Below are 21,719 nucleotides of genomic sequence, written 5' to 3'. Positions count from 1 at the left end.
GTGCATTATCAATAGTATAATATTTATAAATATGATAATATTAAATTTTTAAGTTCAATTCTCATCATATGTGAATTTAATTTAATTTTATATTAAATTTATTTAATTATGTGTTGATTTATTTATTTGATTTAATTCAATGATTTTCTTATATAACATTTTCTTATACTATTAAGTTCATAAAAAAAATTAATAACTAAAGAATTTCCTAAAATTTTCATTGGCATAGCAATTTTTTTTTTTGGAACTCTTGAAGGCTTGGCAACAAGACTAGGTTTTTTGCTTTATAATAATCGGAAAATGTCATATATAATCCTAACTAGAAATAAGGAGAATGACTTTCTGGTTTTAATTTGAAATTCAAAACTAACAATTAAAAATTCCCCCTCCCCATGACCCGAATACCATAATTACTTATTATGATTAGACTTTGACAATTTAAAATATGACATAGTTATATAATGTGAATACGATATAAAAATAAAATACGAAAGTGATAAAATTTAAAATTATAATAACAACTATATATAAGTTTAATAAAATAAAAAATATATTTTATATTTTTATATCGATACGAAATATGACATAATTTTTGTGTAAAACACAAACGAATACATGAATTTCATTATATTACACGATATGAATATATGAATCGTCAGGTTTACTTATGATAAATATGGTTAATCAAATTCTTTTTAATTATATTAAGAAAAAATGAAAAAAAAAGTATGTAAACATTAAGCAGCTAGCTATAAATTATTAGCTTAAAACACGAATGGTTTATATTTTGAATTTTTTATCTATGGAAATTTATTTTTTAAAAAATAAATAATAAATCAATCAATCAATCTAGTGATTAAATAATTCAAATTTTAAAACTAGAGAAAATATTCACATGTATGCAAATGCATTTTCATTAATTAATTTCATTTCACATTGTTCAAAAAGAATGATATTCGATATATAGCTAGATCAAGACACGAGAATATGAATGAAATATGGACAATCTTCAATTAATTAACAAATCAGTGAAAATATATTTATATTGCCGAAATCAATAAAAACTAAAAGAAAATATAATAAAAAAGGCCAAAACCTTTTGTCCCTTTTCATAATAATGCTCCTTCCAACAATGTTTTATACCTTGGCCTTTGAGGAAAGTGATGGCCTTGGAGTAGCATGCTGTCTTCTTCCAAATTAACCACCCAAAAATTCCCACTAATTAGACGAATAATAAAAAATTATAAAGATCTCAATGGAATTTAAAAAATTATATGATGTAAAAGTTGAATTACATAATAATATTTTAGCTATTTACATGTTTTGATTTGGTTTATATTTTTATTTTTCCTTTTTAAAAGTCATGAATTCATCATCATTATTGCATGGTATCTTTTGGTATTATTGTTGGGGCTGCTTCTACAAATTTTACCACAACAAATAATCTCCACAAAGTATATTGTATGTAAGTTTGTGGGATAATTAACTTCCAATTCAATTTGGCTCCGTATGGGTCTTGATATTTTTTGAACACTTTACTGTTCATATGTATAGGATACTTTGATTTTCAAAATTAATATAAAAAATTGTCAAAACAAAATTTATTCATGTTTGATGTCTTATCGCACGAGTTCATATAACATAGTGTATAAATAACATATTATTGAATTAATTATTAAATCACCACAATAAAAACAAGCATGGAGAACCATCTATGACATGCAAGTAGACATAAATACATACTGCTCATCCATACAAGCTGCTATAAGGAACTAATAAAGAACCAGCAAACCAAATTGAACACAAAAAACCATCTTTCTTTAGAGTACATGAATTTTGCCAACAATGTCTTGGCCAAGCGATGAGAAGAGGATTTATGAGACATGTAAGCTTGAGTTCGAGTCCAAAGAAAAAAATACATGAAATTTGTCTTACATGAATGGCTAAACATGACTTTATTCACAATATCAAACATGCAAATGCTATGAAATTGTAGAGTAAACTAGTTCTTCACTGCAAAGTAAAACTGAAAAAATAGAGATCCAACCAGTCGACGACGCCATAAAACAGAAAGCTCAAACGATGATAAGCATAATCAAGTATCAACCACCTATCATTGAGGCAAAGAATGAATAAGAATTTAAACAAGAAACTTGATTAAGGAAATCATAACTACATGGACAGAGGCAGATTCAAGATTTTTGTTGGGAAGTGTTCACTTATAATATATAAAATACTGACGATAGATTTATCAATATTATCCATGAAAATAGTGTTTAAAAGAAAATTTTGAATGTTTATGGAAAATTTTCTTTTAAAATTTCTTATTTTCTAATTTTTAGGAGTGTCCAAAAAATGATTTTGAGGGTATGCAACACAAAATTTTTCTTTAAATTTTTTTGATTTTCAATGTACACCCCACAATGCCATGTAAATCCACCACTAGACATGGAAAAAAGCCATATTTACCTGTTTAGCTAACAAGTTTCTCCTGAAATTTTCACTTCCTTTGGTAACATTATCCTTGTTTCTCCCAAAGTCATATATAGAGGTATTTGATCTTTCCGATGGCTATGAACAAATTAATAATTATATATGCATTATTGTTCAATCAAATATATATATATATATAAAAAAGAAATTATTATTATTTGATGTTTTATTTTTGGCTTGGGTTTATAAGATTTAATAGTTTATGAATATTCTATTAATATAAATGTCTTTTACAATTTAATAAAATGATTTTTTTTATATCCATATTAACATTATCACAAAAAATTATTAATTTTGACTATTAAAAGACTGACCCTTGCTTTTTTTATCAAAAAATAAATAATTAGTAACAAAATTTTTGGTGTTTAGCAAATAAATAAAAAAATTAATTTTTTGATAAAAAAGAAAGGATTTTTGAAATTTGGTAAAAAATTAAACTTAAAACAACAATATGTGAATGCTATCATTTAATCGTATCTTAAAATTTATAAATGTATGATTATATATAGTTGATTAATAAAAGTTTAAATATTCTTTTATTAAGGAAATATAAAAAATTAAAGTTAATTAAAAAATAAATTTAAATTATGAAAATAATAACACGGTTAAAAAAGCTAGTATATATGTAAAACAAATACCATTCTCAAGATTTTATTATAATGTACAAATTAAATATGTTTAATTGATTTTCAAATTCTATTTATTTATTAAGCAATTGAAATGTTATCTAAATGTTCTCTACAAGTGCCATGTCATCAAAGTTTGCCTATATGTATGCATGCCAGCAGTTTGAATTCCCATCCAAATTGGATTTCATTAAATTAAAATAGTAGGATGGCTAAATTACACACAATAATATTGTAAGGGCTTAAGTGAAATTTTGATTACAATATGGTTAGAGAGCTTATTTTATTATTTTACCATTACTTAACAAGGTTTTTTTTTTTTTTTAAATAACAAACAAGTTTAACTCAGACTTGAATGAGTTGAACATAAAATATTGTTAAAGATGAGAGTTCAACATAAGTCTTGAATGATTTATTTTAATTTTTCTAATATAAAACTTACATAAGAACCCATTTTTGAAAAGAGATTCAAAACATTGATTATTTTATGAGTATAGAAAAGATTTGGGCCAAAGGTAAAATCTCAAAGCATAATGTAAGGAAAGGAGTACAAAATTACCTTTAGTTGAAGCCCTTTGTGGACTGCTTGTTGAATAATGAACTTTGCAAATCGAGGACAAACCACTATGGTTAACTTCTCCAATGATGGTGGCAGAATGGCATTATCAACTCCATTATTTTCTTTTGCCACATTGAAGACATATTGTAGTCTTGGACAACCATGTATTTCAAGAGATGTCAATTTTGGCAAGGGCGGAGGATGGAGAAGGCCACTGTCTGATTCTATATTATCATCAATTTCCAACTCTGTGGCAATGTGTTCCAGTTCATCGCAGTATTCTATCTTGAGTTGTTCTAGCATCACCAAGCTTTGAACAAGTGATGGTGAGAAGAGATATTTCAATTTATTGCAGCGACTAATTACTGCAACCTTGAGGCTTTGGAAGCAGACATGATGGGTTGGCCCTTTCCATATCCACTTCAGTTCTGGTAATGACTTTAGCTTCAAACTTGTTAAATTTGGCAGCAGTGGAACGGTTGAGACATGGCCTTGATCTGCTGTATCAATCAAGCATTCCAGCTCTTTATCATCTCTAAGTGTAAGAAAAGTTAATTCATTTAGTCCCTGTGGATCTACGCTTGGAATGAGATTTTTGTGATACATGATTCCATCCATGGCAAGTATTCTGACATCCTGATAAATTCACAATATAATGAAAAGTAGCAGCAACATTAGAAACATATAATTAGATTTCTTTTATTAGGAAAGAGAAAGATTTGAGTTAAAAGAATATTTTTATTCCTCGCTTTTCACTAAAAGTTTGTTACTGTAGAAATTTAAATAATTCAAACTAAGCTGAATATAACTAATGCTTAGAAAGCATGGATAGTGACAAATAATTAAAGTATGATACGACATGGATATGACAATTAAACAATTTTTAAAATGGAAAACACGGGTATTGTAAAACATGATAATAAAATAAATTTTTATATATTTTTTATACATAAATTTTTTATACGAATATAAATTGAACACAACTATAAAATAATTAATGGTATGTGTAAAAGTAAAATAAAATAAATTTATAAACAAGATTAAAATTATATAGGAAAAAATAATCAATATAATTATAATTTTTTTAATTTAATTTTTAATACTAATAAATTATAAAATTTTAAACTTTTTAAATAGTTTCATTTTTCCTTTTTTTCTTTTCTTTTCTTTTTTTTTTCCTTCTTTTTCTTTTTCTTCCTACATTTTCTTCTCTCTCTTTTTCATCCCGTTTCTTCTTTGTTTTTCTTTCATTTTCCCCTTTTTCCCTTCCCCAAATCATACGATTTATAATCTTTATAAATTCAATAATAGTAATTATTGAATAATATTTTTATTATGTACAGAATTAAAAAGAGAAAAAAATACAAAGATTTTATAAAGTGTGTTAATAGAGAGAAAAAAATATGTAGTGCTAGTTTTTCTCAACCTGCAAACCATGTAATAAGTATACATTTAATCAACCTTTTTTCTTTTAAACATCAACAGAAGCTAATTATATATAATACTATATAATACTTTTACATTTAAATGTGAATGTACTGAATTTTGATGTTTGTGTTATAAGATAAATAATTCAATTAATTATTACCAAAATAAACAAAATTAAAACAAAATTATAGTATAAGAGAAGTACCTTTAAATTGGCCTGCAACGTCTTAAACTCAGTTAATTGGGGACAACTGAAAACTTCGAACATCTTCAAAGATAATGACATGACAAAATTTTCTGGACAAAAACTACTCAACTTCTCTAAATTTTTAAGCCTTAAAAATTGCAATCTCTGTAGCACAATGTCTTGTAGTGGACGTCCACCCTTGTCCTTTGTCATATTGAAGACCTGCTTTAGTTGAGAACAATCAGTTATCTCAACAGATTCCAAATAAGGAAGTCCTTGAGCCAAAGTGATTGGAAACACATAATTCAATCTTCCGCAATTAATTATCTTGAGAGTTCTCAACTTAGGCCAGCGGAAAGGATAGCCATCCACGTTTGAAACTATTTGATCCTCATTTTCTGCTTCTCCGAAGATTACATGTTCCAAAAAGCCGCAATCTTTTATTTCGAGTTCTTCTAGATGCTTCAAACTTTGAGCAAGGGGAGTCGAAAAAAGATATGCCAGTTTCGCACATTCCCATATTCTCATAGTCTTAAGACTTTGGAGGTTAACAAGATGGGTGGGCCCTTTCCATATCCACTTCAATTCTGGTAATGAGGTTAGCTCCAAAGAAGTTAAATTAGAGAGTGGTCGTACCTGACATGAATTCATTGATTGAAAAGGTAAATAAATATAGAAAAAGCATTACGTACAAAGGCAATAATAGTAGTTATTGAATAATATATTTTTACATAAAGTGTTGGGAAAAACAACAATACCCACGCGCAGCAACCACACACAAAATAACAAGCTCAAATCAAGAATAAGAAAACACAAATATATTTGGTTCAGCCCAACTCAAAATGGCCTACTCCAAATCTAATCCACTATCAAATAAATCTTTACAATTGTGAGACTTTTAGAATGAGAAAAGTCTCCTAAAACTCCTTACTCAAAACTTAACCCAAAACCCAATTACACCCTTTAATAGCCTACTCACTTAGCTATTCTCTTGGTGTCTAACTCTCTGAGGTTACTAAACTAAAACCAAAACATCTTATTTATAGGGGTGAAACCCTTTATACCTTTACTAAACTCCCGATGTGGGATACAAGACAAATTCAAACTTACTTAACTTTCGATGTGGGATTCTGAGATTCAAGGCAAATCCCAACAAATCCTCCCTTGACTTGAATCTCCAAACACTTCAACAGTATCTGCAAAGCTAACATGCTTACCTTTCTTCTTTTCTTTCATCACAGGCATTCCAACAACTGAGCCTCCATCAAACATGTACAAGTGATTGACCCTATTCCCTTGTAGAATCACACTACCATTCTTGTACACTTTCAACCAATCATTACTACCATAATATGTGTACCCTCGAGAAGCTAACTCACCCAAAGCAATCAAATTGTAGTGACAATTTGGTACATACCTTACATGACGAAGTGTCCTAATAACACCATTGTGAGATTTAAGGCGAACACTCCCAATGCCTTGAATCTGCACATTTTCTTTGTTAGCAACCACAATATCCCCATACTTTTCATTCTCATTCAACTCCACAAAGCAGCTCCTATCATTGCAAACATGAACTGTAGCAGCTGAATCTAAAACCCAACCTTTGTCACTTTTCAAAGTCTGGGTCTCATCCACACAAGTTGTCAAAACAACATCATCATCATCAGACAAAATAGCAGCAGTATCACTCTTTTCTTCATCTGATTTTTTCTCATCATTCGCCCTTTTGAAAGCAGCCATATCCCTTCTCAGCTTCCTGCAGCGCACTTGGATATGTCCCTTCTTACCACAATAATAACATTCTACATCACTGTAATCTCTGTCTCTTGACTTAGATCTCCATCTTGATCCATCAATCCTCTTTTGAGTCCTCCCTCGATCAAAACCCTCTACAGCTAGTGTACTCCCCCCAGGTGATGAGTTCTGAGCTCCCATAAACCTTTCATTCTCATGCAACAGGGCAGTCACATCATCCAACTTCAAAGTAGACCTACCTACCAACACAGTCTGAACTAAAGGCCTATAAGACTTGGGCAAAGATGACAGCAAAATTAAAGCTTTCTCTTCATCTTTTAACTCATCAACAGAAATCGCTAGCAATTGAGAAACCAATTTATTAAATTCATTCAGGTGATTATGAAGACTCATACCTTCTTCCATCTTCAGAGAATACAGATCCATCTTCAAACATAATCTATTAGTCAATGACTTCGAAGCATAAATACCTTCAAGCTTATCCCACAAACTCTTCGGAGTACTCTCAGTCAACACACTGTACTTTACTTCTGGAGCTAACGCCAATCTAATAGTACTAACAGCCTTCTTCTGAATCCTATTCCAATTAGCATCAGACATTCCTTCAGGCTTACTACTCTCCAATGCCTGATCCAATCCTTGTTGTACTAACAGATCTTGAATCGTACTTTGCCATAACATAAAATTACTCTTTCCATCAAATAACGGAATCTCAAACTTAGACATAGACATACCAGACATACCTTCTTCAGACATCTTCAAACACTGCTTCACGATCTCTTGGACCCACGAACCTCGAACCTCGCTCTGATACCACTTGTTGGGAAAAACAACAATACCCACGCGCAGCAACCACACACAAAATAACAAGCTCAAATCAAGAATAAGAAAACACAAATATATTTGGTTCAGCCCAACTCAAAATGGCCTACTCCAAATCTAATCCACTATCAAATAAATCTTTACAATTGTGAGACTTTTAGAATGAGAAAAGTCTCCTAAAACTCCTTACTCAAAACTTAACCCAAAACCCAATTACACCCTTTAATAGCCTACTCACTTAGCTATTCTCTTGGTGTCTAACTCTCTGAGGTTACTAAACTAAAACCAAAACATCTTATTTATAGGGGTGAAACCCTTTATACCTTTACTAAACTCCCGATGTGGGATACAAGACAAATTCAAACTTACTTAACTTTCGATGTGGGATTCTGAGATTCAAGACAAATCCCAACATAAAGAACAAAAAAAGAGAAAAAAATACAAATATTTTATAAATTGTGTTAATAAAGAGAAAAAAGGTATATAGTGTTAGCCTTCTCAACTTGCAAGCCATGTAATCAGTATAAATTTAATTTATTTACTAATATAATTTAATTAAACTTTATTTCTTTTAAACTTCAACAGAGGTTAATTATATGATCAATATATAAAGTTTAGTAATTTCTAATTATTCATTAAAGGAGAAATGGAGAGAGAACAAGTACCTCAAGCTCACCCATTTCATGGGGAAAATCAATGATTTGCTCTAATCCCTCACAGGCACATATAGAGAGTTCTTGTAGATGCAACAAACTTTGAGCAAGGCAAGGCGGGAAGATCGCTTTCAATTCATCACACCTCCAAATTTTTACAACCTTCAGACTTCGGAGGCTTGCATGATATTGATGGGTTGATTGTGATTTCCATATACTCTCCAATTCCGGTAAAAAAGCTAGATCCAAACTTGTTAAATTTGAGAGTAGCGGTGTCTGACTAATTTCTTCCTTTTCAAGAAGCCCATCCATTTCAAATACCACTTTCAACCGCTTACAATTCTTAATGGTCAAATCTTTTAACTTTTGTAAGGACCTAATATGCCCATCTATTTCAAGAGATGTCAATTTTGGCAAGGGCGGATGATGGAGAAGGCCACTGTCTGATTCTACATTATTATCAATTTCCAACTCAGTGGCAATGTGTTCCAGTTCATCGCAGCATTCTATCGTGAGTTGTTCTAGCATCCCCAAGCTTTGAACAAGTGATGGTGAGAAGAGATGTTTCAAATTGTGATACATGATTCCATCCATGGCAAGTTTTTCGACATTGCATAACAATTCCTTGAAACCATATGATGGGACATCCTGATAAATTCACAATATAATGGAAACTATTAGCAGAATTAGAAACATATAATTGGATTTCTTTTATTAGAAAAAGAAAGATTTGAGTTAAAAGAACAATTTTATCTCTGGCTTTTCATTAAAAATTCATTATCGTAGAAATTTAAACAATCCAAATTAAGTTGAGTATAACTAGAATCTAGAAAGCATGAATAATGACAAATAATATAGTTAAAACATGACATGGACACGACAACACAACAATTATAAAAGGAGGACACAGGTATGGTAAGACGCTACAATAAAATATATTTTTATATATTTTTTATCCATAAATATTTTATACGAATATAAATTGAATGCAATTACAATGTAATTAATGGTGTGTGTAAAAGTAAAATAAAATAAATTTATAAACAAGATTAAAATTATGTAGGAAAATAATCAATATAATTAATTTTATTAATTTAATTTTTAATACAATAGATTATAAAATTATAAACTTTTTAAATAATTTCATTTTCCCTTTTTTTTTCTTTTCTTTTCTTTTTTTTCCTTCTTTTTCTTTCTCTTCCTACATTTTCTTTTTTTTCCTTTTCTTTCTCTTTCTCCTTCCTGTTTCCTTTTTTTATTTTTAATTTTTAATTTTCCCTTTTTACCGTTTGTCAAATTGTACGATTTAAGAGCTTTATAAATTCAATACTACTTGTTATTAAATAATATTTTATTATATAAAGAATAAAAAAAGAGAAAAAAATACAAAGATTTTATAATGTGTGTTAATAAAGAGAAAAAAAGATACAGTATTCGTTTTCTCAACCTGCAAGCCATGTAATAAATATACATTGAATTAAACTTTTTTCTTTTAAACATCAACAGAAGCCAATTATATATAATACTTTTACATGTAGATGTGAATGTACTAAATTTTGACGTTTGTGTTATAAGATAAATAATTCAATTAATTATTACCAAAATAAACAAAATTAAAACAAAAATATAGTATAAGAGAAGTACGTACCTTTAAATGGGCCTGCAACGTCTTAAACTCAGTTAATTGGGGACAATTGCAAACTTCGAACTCCTTCAAAGATAATGACATAATAAAATTTCCTGGACAAAAACTACTCAACTTCTCTAAATTTTTAAGTCTTAAAATTTGCAATCTCTGTAGCACAATGGCTTGTGGTGGAAGTCCACCCTTATCCTTTGTCATATTGAAGACCTCATTTTCTGCTTCTCCGAAGATTACATGTTCCAAAGAGCCGCAATCTTTTATGTCGAGTTCTTCTAAATGCACCAAACTTTGAGCAAGGGGAGTCAGAAAGAGATATGCCAGTTTCGCACAATTCCATACTTTCATAGTCTTAAGACTTTGGAGGTTAACAAGATGGGTGGGCCCTTTCCATATCCACTGTAGTTCTGGTAATGACTTTAGCTCCAAAGAAGTTAAATTAGAGAGTGGTCGTGCCTGACATGAATTCATTGATTGAAAAGGTAAATAAATATAGAAAAAACATTACATACAAAGGCAATAATAGTAGTTATTGAATAATATATAATTTAATAAAGAATAAAAAAAAAGAGAAAAAATACATTGATTTTATAAAGTGTACTAATAAAGAGAACAAAAAAAGATATATAGTGTTAGTTTTCTCAACTTGCAAGTCATGTAATAAATATACATTTAGATTAGTTACTAATATAATTTAATTAAACTTCGTCTCTTCTAATCTTCAATAGAGGTTAATTATATGAGCAATATATAAAGTTTAGCGATTTCTCATTATCCATTATAGGAAAAATGGAGAGAAAACAGATACCTCAAGCTCTCCCACTTCTTGGGGAAAATCAAAGACTTGTTCTAATCTATGGCACCCAGATATTTCAAGTTCCTGTAGATGCACCAAACTTTGAGCAAGGGGAGTCGGAAAGAGATATGCCAATTTCGCACAGTCCCATATTGTCATAGTCTTAAGACTTTGGAGGTTAACAAGATGGGTGGGCCCTTTCCATATCCACTGTAGTTCTGGTAATGACTCTAGCTCCAAAGAAGTTAAATTAGAGAGTGGTCGTGCCTGACATGAATTCATTGATTGAAAAGGTAAATAAATATAGAAAAAACATTACATACAAAGGCAATAATAGTAGTTATTGAATAATATATAATTTAATAAAGAATAAAAAAAAAGAGAAAATACAATGATTTTATAAAGTGTACTAATAAAGAGAAAAAAAAAAGATATATAGTGTTAGTTTTCTCAACTTGCAAGTCATGTAATAAATATACATTTAGATTAGTTACTAATATAATTTAATTAAACTTTATCTCTTCTAATCTTCAATAGAAGTTAATTATATGAGCAATATATAAAGTTTAGCAATTTCTCATTATCCATTAAAGGAAAAATGGAGAGAAAACAGATACCTCAAGCTCTCCCACTTCTTGGGGAAAATCAAAGACTTGTTCTAATCTATCGCACTCAAATATTTCAAGTTCTTGTAGATGCAACAAACTTTGAGCAAGGCAAGGCGGGAAGATCGCTTTCAATTCATCACACCACGAAATGTTTACAACCTTCAGACTTCGGAGGCTTGCATGATATTGATGGGTTGATTGTGATTTCCATATACTCTCCAATTCTGGTAAAGACGATAGATTCAAGCTTGTTAAATTTGAGAGTAGCAGCGTCTGACTAATTTCTTCCTTTTCAAGAAGACCATCCATTTCAAATACCACTTTCAACCTCGTACAATATTCAATGGTCACATCTTTTAACTTTTGTAAGAAGCTAATCGGAGGCGGACCATGGCACAACTCTTTCAAACAAGCCATTTCCATCATTCTTAATTTCACCAAATTAGAGAATGCAGTTGGTCCCTTCTCTCCTGTTGTGTCCACCAAGCATTCCATATCATCGCACTTTTGAAGCCAAAGAGAAGTTAATTCACCTACGCACTTTGGATCTATGTTTGGGACAATATTTTTGTGTCCCATAACATTCTTCAAAGCCAACTTTTCCACACTGCAAAGCAACTTCTCGAATGCACTTAATGAAGATGAGAATTCAGTAATTTCCAAGGTTCTAGAGTTAAGCTCCTGCATAAATCGAAGATCTTCATTTACAGCTATATTGTAGCTTTGTAGTTTAGGGAACACAAGGTTTTCTGGAAAACATTGAGCTGTAGAAACTCTCAGTGACAGCCCAGTCAAACGAGACAATGAATTCAACTCCAGTAAGTTAACATTGTTTTCACATGTCACGTGTAGCTCTCGGAGCGATGTCAACCTGTTTGTTACACACAAATACAAAAAACTATTATCAAACACTTCAAGTGAATCATAAAAATAGAAGTAAACATATATTAATTTTAATTATCTCAGCAAATATAGCATGATTCTTCAGCACCTTTTCTTATAAAAAAACGTTTGAGCATTTTTTTACTGTTTTGTAATTCATGACAATCATGTTATATAGTAGCATTTTTTTTAATGGGAAGGACTACAGCTCTGAATGCTTCATAATAACGGGAGTGAACAAAAGCTACAAAAGCTTAAGGTAGATATGTTTCCCATAGTCTAAAATTAAATTACATAATAAAGTAAATAAAAGAAAAATAAATAACATAAAAAGAAATACTTAATTTTGTGCAATATGATAAAAAAATAATTGACATCTACTATTACCTTGATAGCAAAGTAGGGGGAAAATTTAACTTTTTGCCTCTAGAGTGAGAAAAATGTAGCGATTTCAATTTACGCAGTGCCACTAATTCTTCAGGTACCTCATAACTATTAGTATCAGAAAAGGCAAGAATCTCAAGGTTTTTCATATTTGCCAATGATGAGATATTCTCCAACTCGCATTCTACAAGGCACAGAGTTCGAAGATTTGTTATCAATTTAAGTACTTCTATTGAGAAAATGACATTTTTGAGATGCAAAACTTGGAGGGCTTTCATTCCTTCAACAAATGCAATTGGATCTTTCACTAAAATCTTTCCTGTAAAAATCAAAATTTTGAGTTTTGGAAATTTTAATTTTTCAGGAAAAATATTTATGTTGCTGTTCCAAAAGGAGATTGCTGTATGAGATCCACAACTTTCTCTTAGAGGCCATTCCATCAACCCCTCTTTTACCATGAATATATTTTTCCCTGTAGATGTAATCCAATGAGCAAAATCACGAACCACGTCATGCATTCTTACATATCTTTCATCATCATCATTTCTCAGTAACAAACCAGAATCTTGGAGTTTTCTTAGTGCTTCACGAATTTCTCTCCGCAAGTCTTCAATTAAGTTAATATTAGAAAATAATCCATAACCAATTGCAAACATAATCAACTCCTCAATCTCAATATCCCAATCTTCTGGAAAAAGGGAACACAGCAAGAAACATGTTCGAATATTATCTCCCTTCAAATAATCATAACTCAGCTTAAGGCAGTTGTAGATGTCTTGAGAAACCTCTTCATTGTCTAAATGTCTTGAGTCCTTGAGTCGCTTATTTGCTGCTTGCCACCCATCTAGATTTGCACCTTTTAAAGCTTTTCCGATTGTTACAATTGCAAGAGGCAAACCCTTGCATTCACTAGCAACCTCCTTGGCTACATCATTCAATCTCGAAGAAACATCTTTTAGACGAGCAGTATCTTTGAACAGAGCCCATGCTTCACATTTGGATAAGATGTTGAGTTTAAATATCTGTTGACAATCCATTCGAACACAGACTTGTGGATCACGTGTAGTCAGAAGAATTTTGCAACCCTCGTGTTCAACACCGAATGGAATACCTATAGTCCGCAATTTAAAATCATCCCAAACATCATCAATAATTATGAGGATCTTGTTCACGCCTAGCAATCTCAGCCGTAACTCTTCTGCTTTTCCTTCTTCCGTGCTTGCTTTAAATTTCAAACCTAATAATTCTGCAAATTTATCTTGAATTTTGTTGATGTTTGGCGTTTGGGACATTGTAGCCATCACAACTTTGTGAAAGAGATTTTGCTCTTTAGCATGCTTCCCAACTTCTTTTGCCAAAGTTGTTTTGCCCACCCCTGGCATTCCATACAATCCAATCATGTTCACACCATCGGTATTTAGAGCCTTGATGATCTCATTGAAAGTAAACTTTGAAGACTCATTAGGCATGAAATCTTTAGAGGGGAAGAATTCTATCCCCTGAAGAGGAGCAAGGTGGCCCACCCTTGGAAAGTTACAACTCTCAAGAAGTTTATTGATAGAAATCGTCTTCTTTGCCACTTTCTTACTTAAGCAGTATCGCCAACCCCAACTTGGACACCAATTGAAACACTTCTTACGTTCTATTTCAGCTTCCAAACTCTGGGTTTCTTTCAGTTCTGTCTCTGCCCTTTGTTGCCAGTCTTGGACATCCTTCTCAATTACCTCATTTTGCCTTCTAGCCTCTTCGACATCATTTTTTACCCGATCACTTTTCAATTCAAGTTCTTTTCTCCTATTCTTGAATTCTTCAACAATTTTCCCAAATCGAAAAAAGTAACCAACATAAGGTGATGCATATTCTGTTGCGAGGTTTCCTACAGCATTGGCAGCACCAGAGGCAGCAAATTCAGCAGCCATTCTTTGATGATCTGAGATTGAAAAACAACTTTAATGATTAGTAAACATATAAACTGTTGGTAAAATCAACACACACATGCAAGACCCACACACAAAATAGCAAGCTCAAAATAAAAATAAAAATAAAAATACGGTTGTAAGGTTTTGTGGGATATACACCTTATAGGAGTATTGAGACTCCACATCTTATGAGTGTGTATGTTTGTTTGTGAGTGGATTAAAGGAAATTCAGAAGGTCCGCATAGATATGATGCATGGATACATATAAATATGTGTTTAATTGTATTGAAAATGTGCAAGTATATGTTTATTTGAGTTTAGAATACTTCATAAAATTAGAGAAGATTGAAAGAATGTATGAGTATTGATTGTTGAGTGATTGATATGTTATGATGTATGTTTTTAATTCTTTACAACTAGTGAATTTTATTTCTTATCCGTGAACGTAGATCGATTGGACCAAATCACGTTAAATTATTATCTTTTTGTGTTTGATTAATTATTTGATTTCGCCTCCGCTGACGTGATTAGATTGAAGCCTTTTGGCCTAACATAAACAGCTAGAGAGACAAAAGCAATTGTGAATGTTTGCAAAGTACCTTAATTACTTTGAGAGCCAATTGTGAAGTAGAAGAGAAAAATTGTTGATGGATCAACTTGGAAATTGAAAATTCTGCAAATGGAAGAAATTATTCAGTGTTCATGCGTATATTAAGAATATATGTTACATGTGTTAAGAGTAAAGGTAGTATATATTTTGATCATTAATCTATCTAATATTTTCTCAATTTTTAAATAAATCCATTTATTTCATTTTTTTTCCTTATAAATGCAGTCTTTTATTTAAATAAGGTAGGGAAACAAACAAGTAAACAACTTTTGAGCATATAAAAAATTATGGAAATAAAAATAATTATTCAAGCATGCCAAATTGGGGATGGACATTCTAAATTAAGCTGAGAATTTTTTACATCATCAACCTTAATAGAAATTAAAAGAAAAAGGAAATAAAGATTAGTAACAATAAGATTATAAGAACATTGAATTATTTTTTTCTTTTTTTGAAGTTAATCGCAAATCAGAATAGATATAGTATGAAATAAAATAAAAAATAGAACTCAAAGAAACCAAAAAATTATACAGCAATACCATTTTTGCTTCTTTTATTGTAGAGAGAAAAACACAAGAAAAAAAAAAAAAGAGACAAATATACCGCGGACATATGAATTTTCAGGATTCAAGATCGAGCTTTTTATTTCTATCCACGCAGTTCTTTTTTTTTTTTTTTTTTTTGAGTTCAAGGAAAACTTAAGTAGAAACCAACCTTATTTGAAATGAACAAAAGAGTTTCCAGTATTTACAAATATTGAGAAGTTGTGCTTGAAATTTTCGTGACTGATTGAAACTACAGAGAAAAGTTTGATCAAAGACTTGTTTAATTTCTTTGGATTCTCTTTTATCACCGTTATTATCATTTTACTTGCTCAAATCCTTAGTGGAAGACAGCTAGACAAGGGCCCAAGCATCTTTTCCTTTTGTTGGGAGTCGGGTGCGCAATGCCTTCAAGTCACACGTTTACTTTTCTTTTTTGTGCTCGGTCAATTTTTTTTTTTTTTCCTTGAAGAAAACTGATCTATTGATGGTAGTGGGACATGGCATCATTGATGCACTTTTGAATTATTTTGTCTTTTCACAATTATTTTTCAACAATCACTTTCTCACCGACTTTGTTTTGTTGGTTTTCATGGATTAAATTCGATGCGTTGAAAGATTTAATGATTCAAAATCTTGTTTATTTCCTCCGTTGATTTATCCTAACGTATGAAAGAAATAGTTTTGCATATCATCATTTGCTGATATACTGGGAAATTCCACAGCTTACACAAATTTATCGAAATTAAAATCTTATAATAAGAATTTTTATTTTTTTAAGGCAATAATTATTTGATAATTGATATTACTTTCATTTAAAAATATTTCTCATATATTAATTTTCACGAAATTTAAAAAAAAAACCTTGATTTTAATTTTGTATAAAATTAAAATTTCGTAATTTTTTATGTTAAAAAAATTAAAAATAATTTAAAATATAAAAAATTAAATAAGAATTTTAGATTTTAAAAAAAGGAATAGGATATATATGTAACATCCCAAAAAAATAACAAAAAATAAAAGGAACGGAATGAGTAGTTATAAATAGATTTTTCGCACAAATGCGTAATTCGTCATTTCAAGTTCTCGACTCTCTAACCATTTACTCTTTTAGCTATACTTTTTATTTTGTCTCAGGAAAGAAGAATAAGTAAAAGAATCGAGAATCGGAGAGAAAAGAGGAACCTCAAGCTCACTTTTGAATTATTGATCCCTTTATTTTTCTCCTTTTTCGATTATTTTTCAGCAATGATTGTCACCTACTCGGTTTTGTTGGTTTTCATGGATTAAATTTATTTTTCAACAATAATTTTCTCACTTACTCAGTTTTGTTGGTTTTCATGGAATTGGATTCTGTATCAAATTATGCCCCATGCAATGCAATTAGATTTAATGACCAAACAAACAAAAGAAAGGGTTAATGATTCTAAATCTCTTGGTTTTTTTTTTTTTTTCCTCCATTGATTCATCCTACCACTTGAAAGAAGTAAATTTTTAGATTATATTAGCTGATATGCTGCGAAGTATCTTAATTACTTTGGGAGCAATATATCGCTCCATGAAAATGAAAATAAAAGAGAACAAATGGTTGATGGATCAATTTGGAAATAAAAATTCTGCAGATGGAAGAAAGTATTCAGTGTTCATGCATATATTAAGAATATATGTTACATGTATTAGAGTAAGGGTATATTTTTATCATTAATCTATCTAATATTCTATCAAATTTTAAATGAATCTATTTATTTCATTTTTTGTCCTTATGAATGCAGTTTTTTTTTTTTAATATGCCAGGGAAACAAATAAGTAAACAACTTTTGAGCATATAAAAAATTATGGAAATAAAAATAATTATTTAAGCATACCTAATTAGGGATGGATCTTCTAAATTAAACTGTGTGGACTTTTTACATCACCAACTCCAGAGATCATTAGGAAAGGAGAATTAAGAACCAACCTAAACAGAAATTAAAAGAAAAAGGTAATAAAGATTAGCAGCAATAAAATTATAAGAAAATTGAATTAGTTTTTTTCCTTTTTCTGGAGTTAAAAGCAAATCAGAATAGGTATAGCATAAAACAAAATAGAAAATAGAAAGAAAAGAAAGCAAAAAAAATTATACAGCAACACTATTTTCTTTCATTGCGGAGAGAAAAACACAGAAAAAAAGATAAATTATACGCAGATTTTTTTTAGTTCAAAGAAAACTGAAGCGGAAACCAACTTTATTTCAAATGAACAAAGAGTTTCAAGTATCTACAATTATTGATAAGTTGTGCTGGAAATCTTTGAGACCGATTGAACCTACAAAGAAAAGTTTGATCAAAACTCGTTTAATTTCTTTTGATTCTCTTTTATCATCATTATTACCATTTTCCTTGTTCAAATCCTCAGTGTATGACAACTAGAAAAGGGCTTATAATAAGATTTTTTATTCTTTTATAAGGTACCAATTATTTGATAATTGATAGTTGTAAATAGATTATTCACACAGATGCAGAATTCCCTATCTCAACTCTCTAACCATTTACGCTTTTAACTATTTGGTCTGATAGGAAAAAAAAAAGTTAAAAAAATGGAGAAATGGAAAGAGAAGAGGTACCTCAAGCTCACCCATTTCTTTGGGAAAATCAAAGACTTGTTCTAATCCATTGCAGTAACAAACAGAAACAATTGTTGATGGATCAACTTGGAAATTGAAAATTCTGTAGATGGTAGAAATTCTTCAGTGTTCATGCGCATATATATTAAGAATATACCATACATGTGTTAGAGTAAAGGCATCGTATATATTTCGATGATTCTATCAAATATTTTCTCAATTTTGGAGAATAAAATAGAAATGGTTTATTGGAGCATACCTCACTTGGTATGGATCATCAAGAGCTATAAGGACTTTTTACTTCACCAACTCCATAGAACTGTGAAGGAAATTCAAGGACCAGCCAATGTATGGATTTCATATATATGTCAATAAAATAATAATAATAATAATATAGATCGAACCAATGAAAAAAAAAAGAAAGAATTGAAACAAAAACGAGTACCTAATTTTTTTTGGTTCAGTTATTGATAGAAGAGCAATGCAGAAGTGAAACAAAGTGTCTGGCACTGTAGCTAGCCCAAAGATGTGGGGATGATATAAGACGATGCTTTGCTTCAACGGAAACTGTTTGACGACTGATGACAAAGTAGTATGATTAAGATAGGTCAGCAACACAGAAGAAAAACCCAACATAAATATAACAAGGAAATATGAATTTTCAAGATCCAAGATGCAGCTTTTATTTCCACCACGCACAACTTATTAAAGACACTGATAAAATTGGTACAAGTTTTTTTTTTTTTTTTTGAATTCAAAGAAAATTGAAGAAGAAATCAACTTTACTTCAAATGACTAAAAAAAAAAAAAGACTTCAATTATCCATAGATATTAGGAAGTTCCGCTTGAAATCTGTGTGGCCAATTGTAACGACAGAAACTTTCATCGAAAACTCCTTAATTTCTTTGGATTCTCTTTTATCATTATTACTATTTTCTCCTTTTAAAATTATTTAAATGGTATTGATTTTTATGAAATTAAAAAAATTAATTTAAATATATTTAATATTTAATATTAAAATTTAAAAGTTTTTATAAAATTAAAATTTTATGATTTTTAATATTTAAAAATAAAATAATTTTAAAATATAAAAATAAAAATTTTAGATAAAAAAATAATTTCCAGATATATAAAAACAAAAAAAAGAAGGACTGAGGGAGTGTTAATTTTTTTTCCCTATTCAAATCCTTAAAGAGGAAGACAGACAGCAAGACTGTGTCCCAAACATCGTTTTCTTTTCTTGGGTCCTGGGAGCCACCACGGCTATAATATTAATGGAGTCTAGTGGTGAACATTTATAGTTGGAGTTCAATTTCAAATTCAATGTTCGAAGTTTAATTTAAATTGGAATGAATTTTAATTTTTAAATATAAATTTAATTTGAGATAAAAATTAAATTAAATTTATTTATTTATTGAATAAAAATAAATTTAATTGTTTAATTTTAAATTCAATTATTTATTTTCAAACAAAATTTGAATTCAAATTAATATATATAAATAAAAAATAATTTTTTAATTAAAATAATAAAAATATATATTAAATTAATATAATAACTCAATTAAACTCACAAATTATTCAAACTAATTATTAAAATAATAAACATCTACTCTCTCAATATATCAAATTATTTGCATTCAAAATCAACTCTATAATAATTTTATGAAATTTGAATTTTGTAGCCTACTAGCCTTTACGCACTTAGGAGCAATATTTTTTAAGTTCACACCTTTAACCATTTGTGTTACTATGAATTTTTTAAGAAATCATACATATCACTATCACGATTGTCAGGTCTTCATAGCTTTTGCTAGTGGGACATGGCATCAGTTATAAACTTCTGAATTATTGATCCCTTTTATTTTTCTCTTTCTTCAATTATTTGTCAGCTATAATTTTCTCACCTACTCAGTTTTGTTGGTTTTCATGGATTGGATTCTGTATCAAATTATGCCCCATGCAATGCAATTATATTTAATGACCAAACAAACAAAAGAAAGGGTTAATGATTATAAATCTCTTTTTTTCTTCCTCCATTGATTCATCCTAACACTTGAAAGAAGTAAATTTTTAGATTACCTTAGCTGATATGCTGCGAAGTATCTTAATAACTTTCGGAGCAACATATAGCTCTATGAAAATGAGAAGTAAAAGAGAACAAATTGTTGATGGATCAACTTGGAAATTAAAAATATTGCAGATGGAAGAAATTATTCAGTGTTCATGCGTATATTAAGAATATATGTTACATGTGTTAGAGTAAGGGCATAGTATATGTTTTTATCATTAATCTATCTAATATTTTATCAAATTTTAAATGAATTTATTTATTTCACTTTTTTCCTTATAAATGCAGTTTTTTTTTTAATATGCCAGGGAAACAAATAAGTAAACAACTTTTGAGCATATAAAAAATTATGGAAATAAAAATAATTATTTAAGCATACCTAATTGGGGATGGATCTTCTAAATTAAACTGTGGACTTTTTACATCACCAGCTCCAGAGATCATTAGGAAACGAGAATTAAGGACCAACCTTAATAGATATTAAAAGAAAAAGGTAATAAAGATTAGCAGCAATAAAATTATAAGAAAATTGAATTAGTTTTTTTCTTTTTGCTGGAGTTAAAAGCAAATCAGAATAGGTATAGCATAAAACAAAATAGAAAGCAAAGAAAGCCATGAAAGCAAAAAAAATTATACAGCAACACTATTTTCTTTCATTGTAGAGACAAAAACACAGAAAACAAGGTAAATATACCTAGGAAACATGAATTATCAGGATCCACGCAGATTTTTTTTTCTTTTGAGTTCAAAGAAAACTTAAGTAGAAACCAACCTTGTTTCAAATGAACAAAGAGCTTCAAGTATCCACAAATATTGAGACGTTGTGCTTGAAATCTTTGTGACTGATTGAAACTACAGAGAAAAGTTTGATCAAAGATTTTAATTTCTTTGGATTCTCTTTTATCATCATTATTATCATTATGCTTGTTCAAATCCTTAGTGGGACATGGCATCATTGATGCACTTATGAATTATTGACCCCTTTATTTTGTCTTTTTTCAATTATTTTTCAACAATCACTTTCAACCCTACTTTATTTTGTTAGTTTTCATGGATGAAATTCAATGCCTTGAAAGATTTAATGATTCAAAATCTTTTTTTTTCCTCCATCGATTTATCCTAACGTATAAAAAAGTAGTT

At 29.7% G+C, this 21,719-nt stretch overlaps 1 protein-coding gene across 14 annotated transcripts; it reads right to left on the bottom strand.

Annotated features, from left to right (window-relative positions):
* Positions 1–1,773: 1,773 nt before the first annotated feature.
* Positions 1,774–21,451, bottom strand: LOC149519138 (uncharacterized). Of its 14 annotated transcripts, none has more exons than XM_089759546.1 (15): positions 21,274–21,451; positions 20,959–21,048; positions 18,957–19,089; positions 18,771–18,830; positions 18,512–18,614; positions 17,775–17,866; positions 15,357–15,430; positions 12,842–14,768; positions 11,582–12,443; positions 10,977–11,231; positions 10,175–10,624; positions 8,539–9,174; positions 5,312–5,929; positions 3,679–4,314; positions 1,774–2,110 (listed from the first exon to the last, which is right to left on the bottom strand). In XM_089759546.1, exons 8-15 carry the CDS (start codon positions 14,755–14,757, stop codon positions 2,096–2,098), a joined length of 5,388 nt encoding a protein of 1,795 aa, XP_089615672.1. In that variant the 5' UTR covers positions 14,758–14,768; positions 15,357–15,430; positions 17,775–17,866; positions 18,512–18,614; positions 18,771–18,830; positions 18,957–19,089; positions 20,959–21,048; positions 21,274–21,451; the 3' UTR covers positions 1,774–2,095. The 14 variants fall into 14 exon arrangements, with proteins under 14 accessions (XP_089615672.1, XP_089615674.1, XP_089615668.1 ...); XM_089759548.1 differs by having other exon boundaries at positions 18,523–18,614; XM_089759542.1 differs by having other exon boundaries at positions 21,352–21,451.
* Between the last annotated feature and the right edge of the window lie 268 nt (positions 21,452–21,719).

This window comes from Durio zibethinus, chromosome 4, assembly GCF_047325235.1.
Source record: "Durio zibethinus cultivar Kanyao isolate XHJ-2024 chromosome 4, ASM4732523v1, whole genome shotgun sequence".
NCBI lineage: Eukaryota > Viridiplantae > Streptophyta > Magnoliopsida > Malvales > Malvaceae > Durio > Durio zibethinus.
The sequence above is the reverse complement of the archived record's forward strand: the minus strand, read 5'-3'. Positions and strand labels throughout refer to the sequence as shown.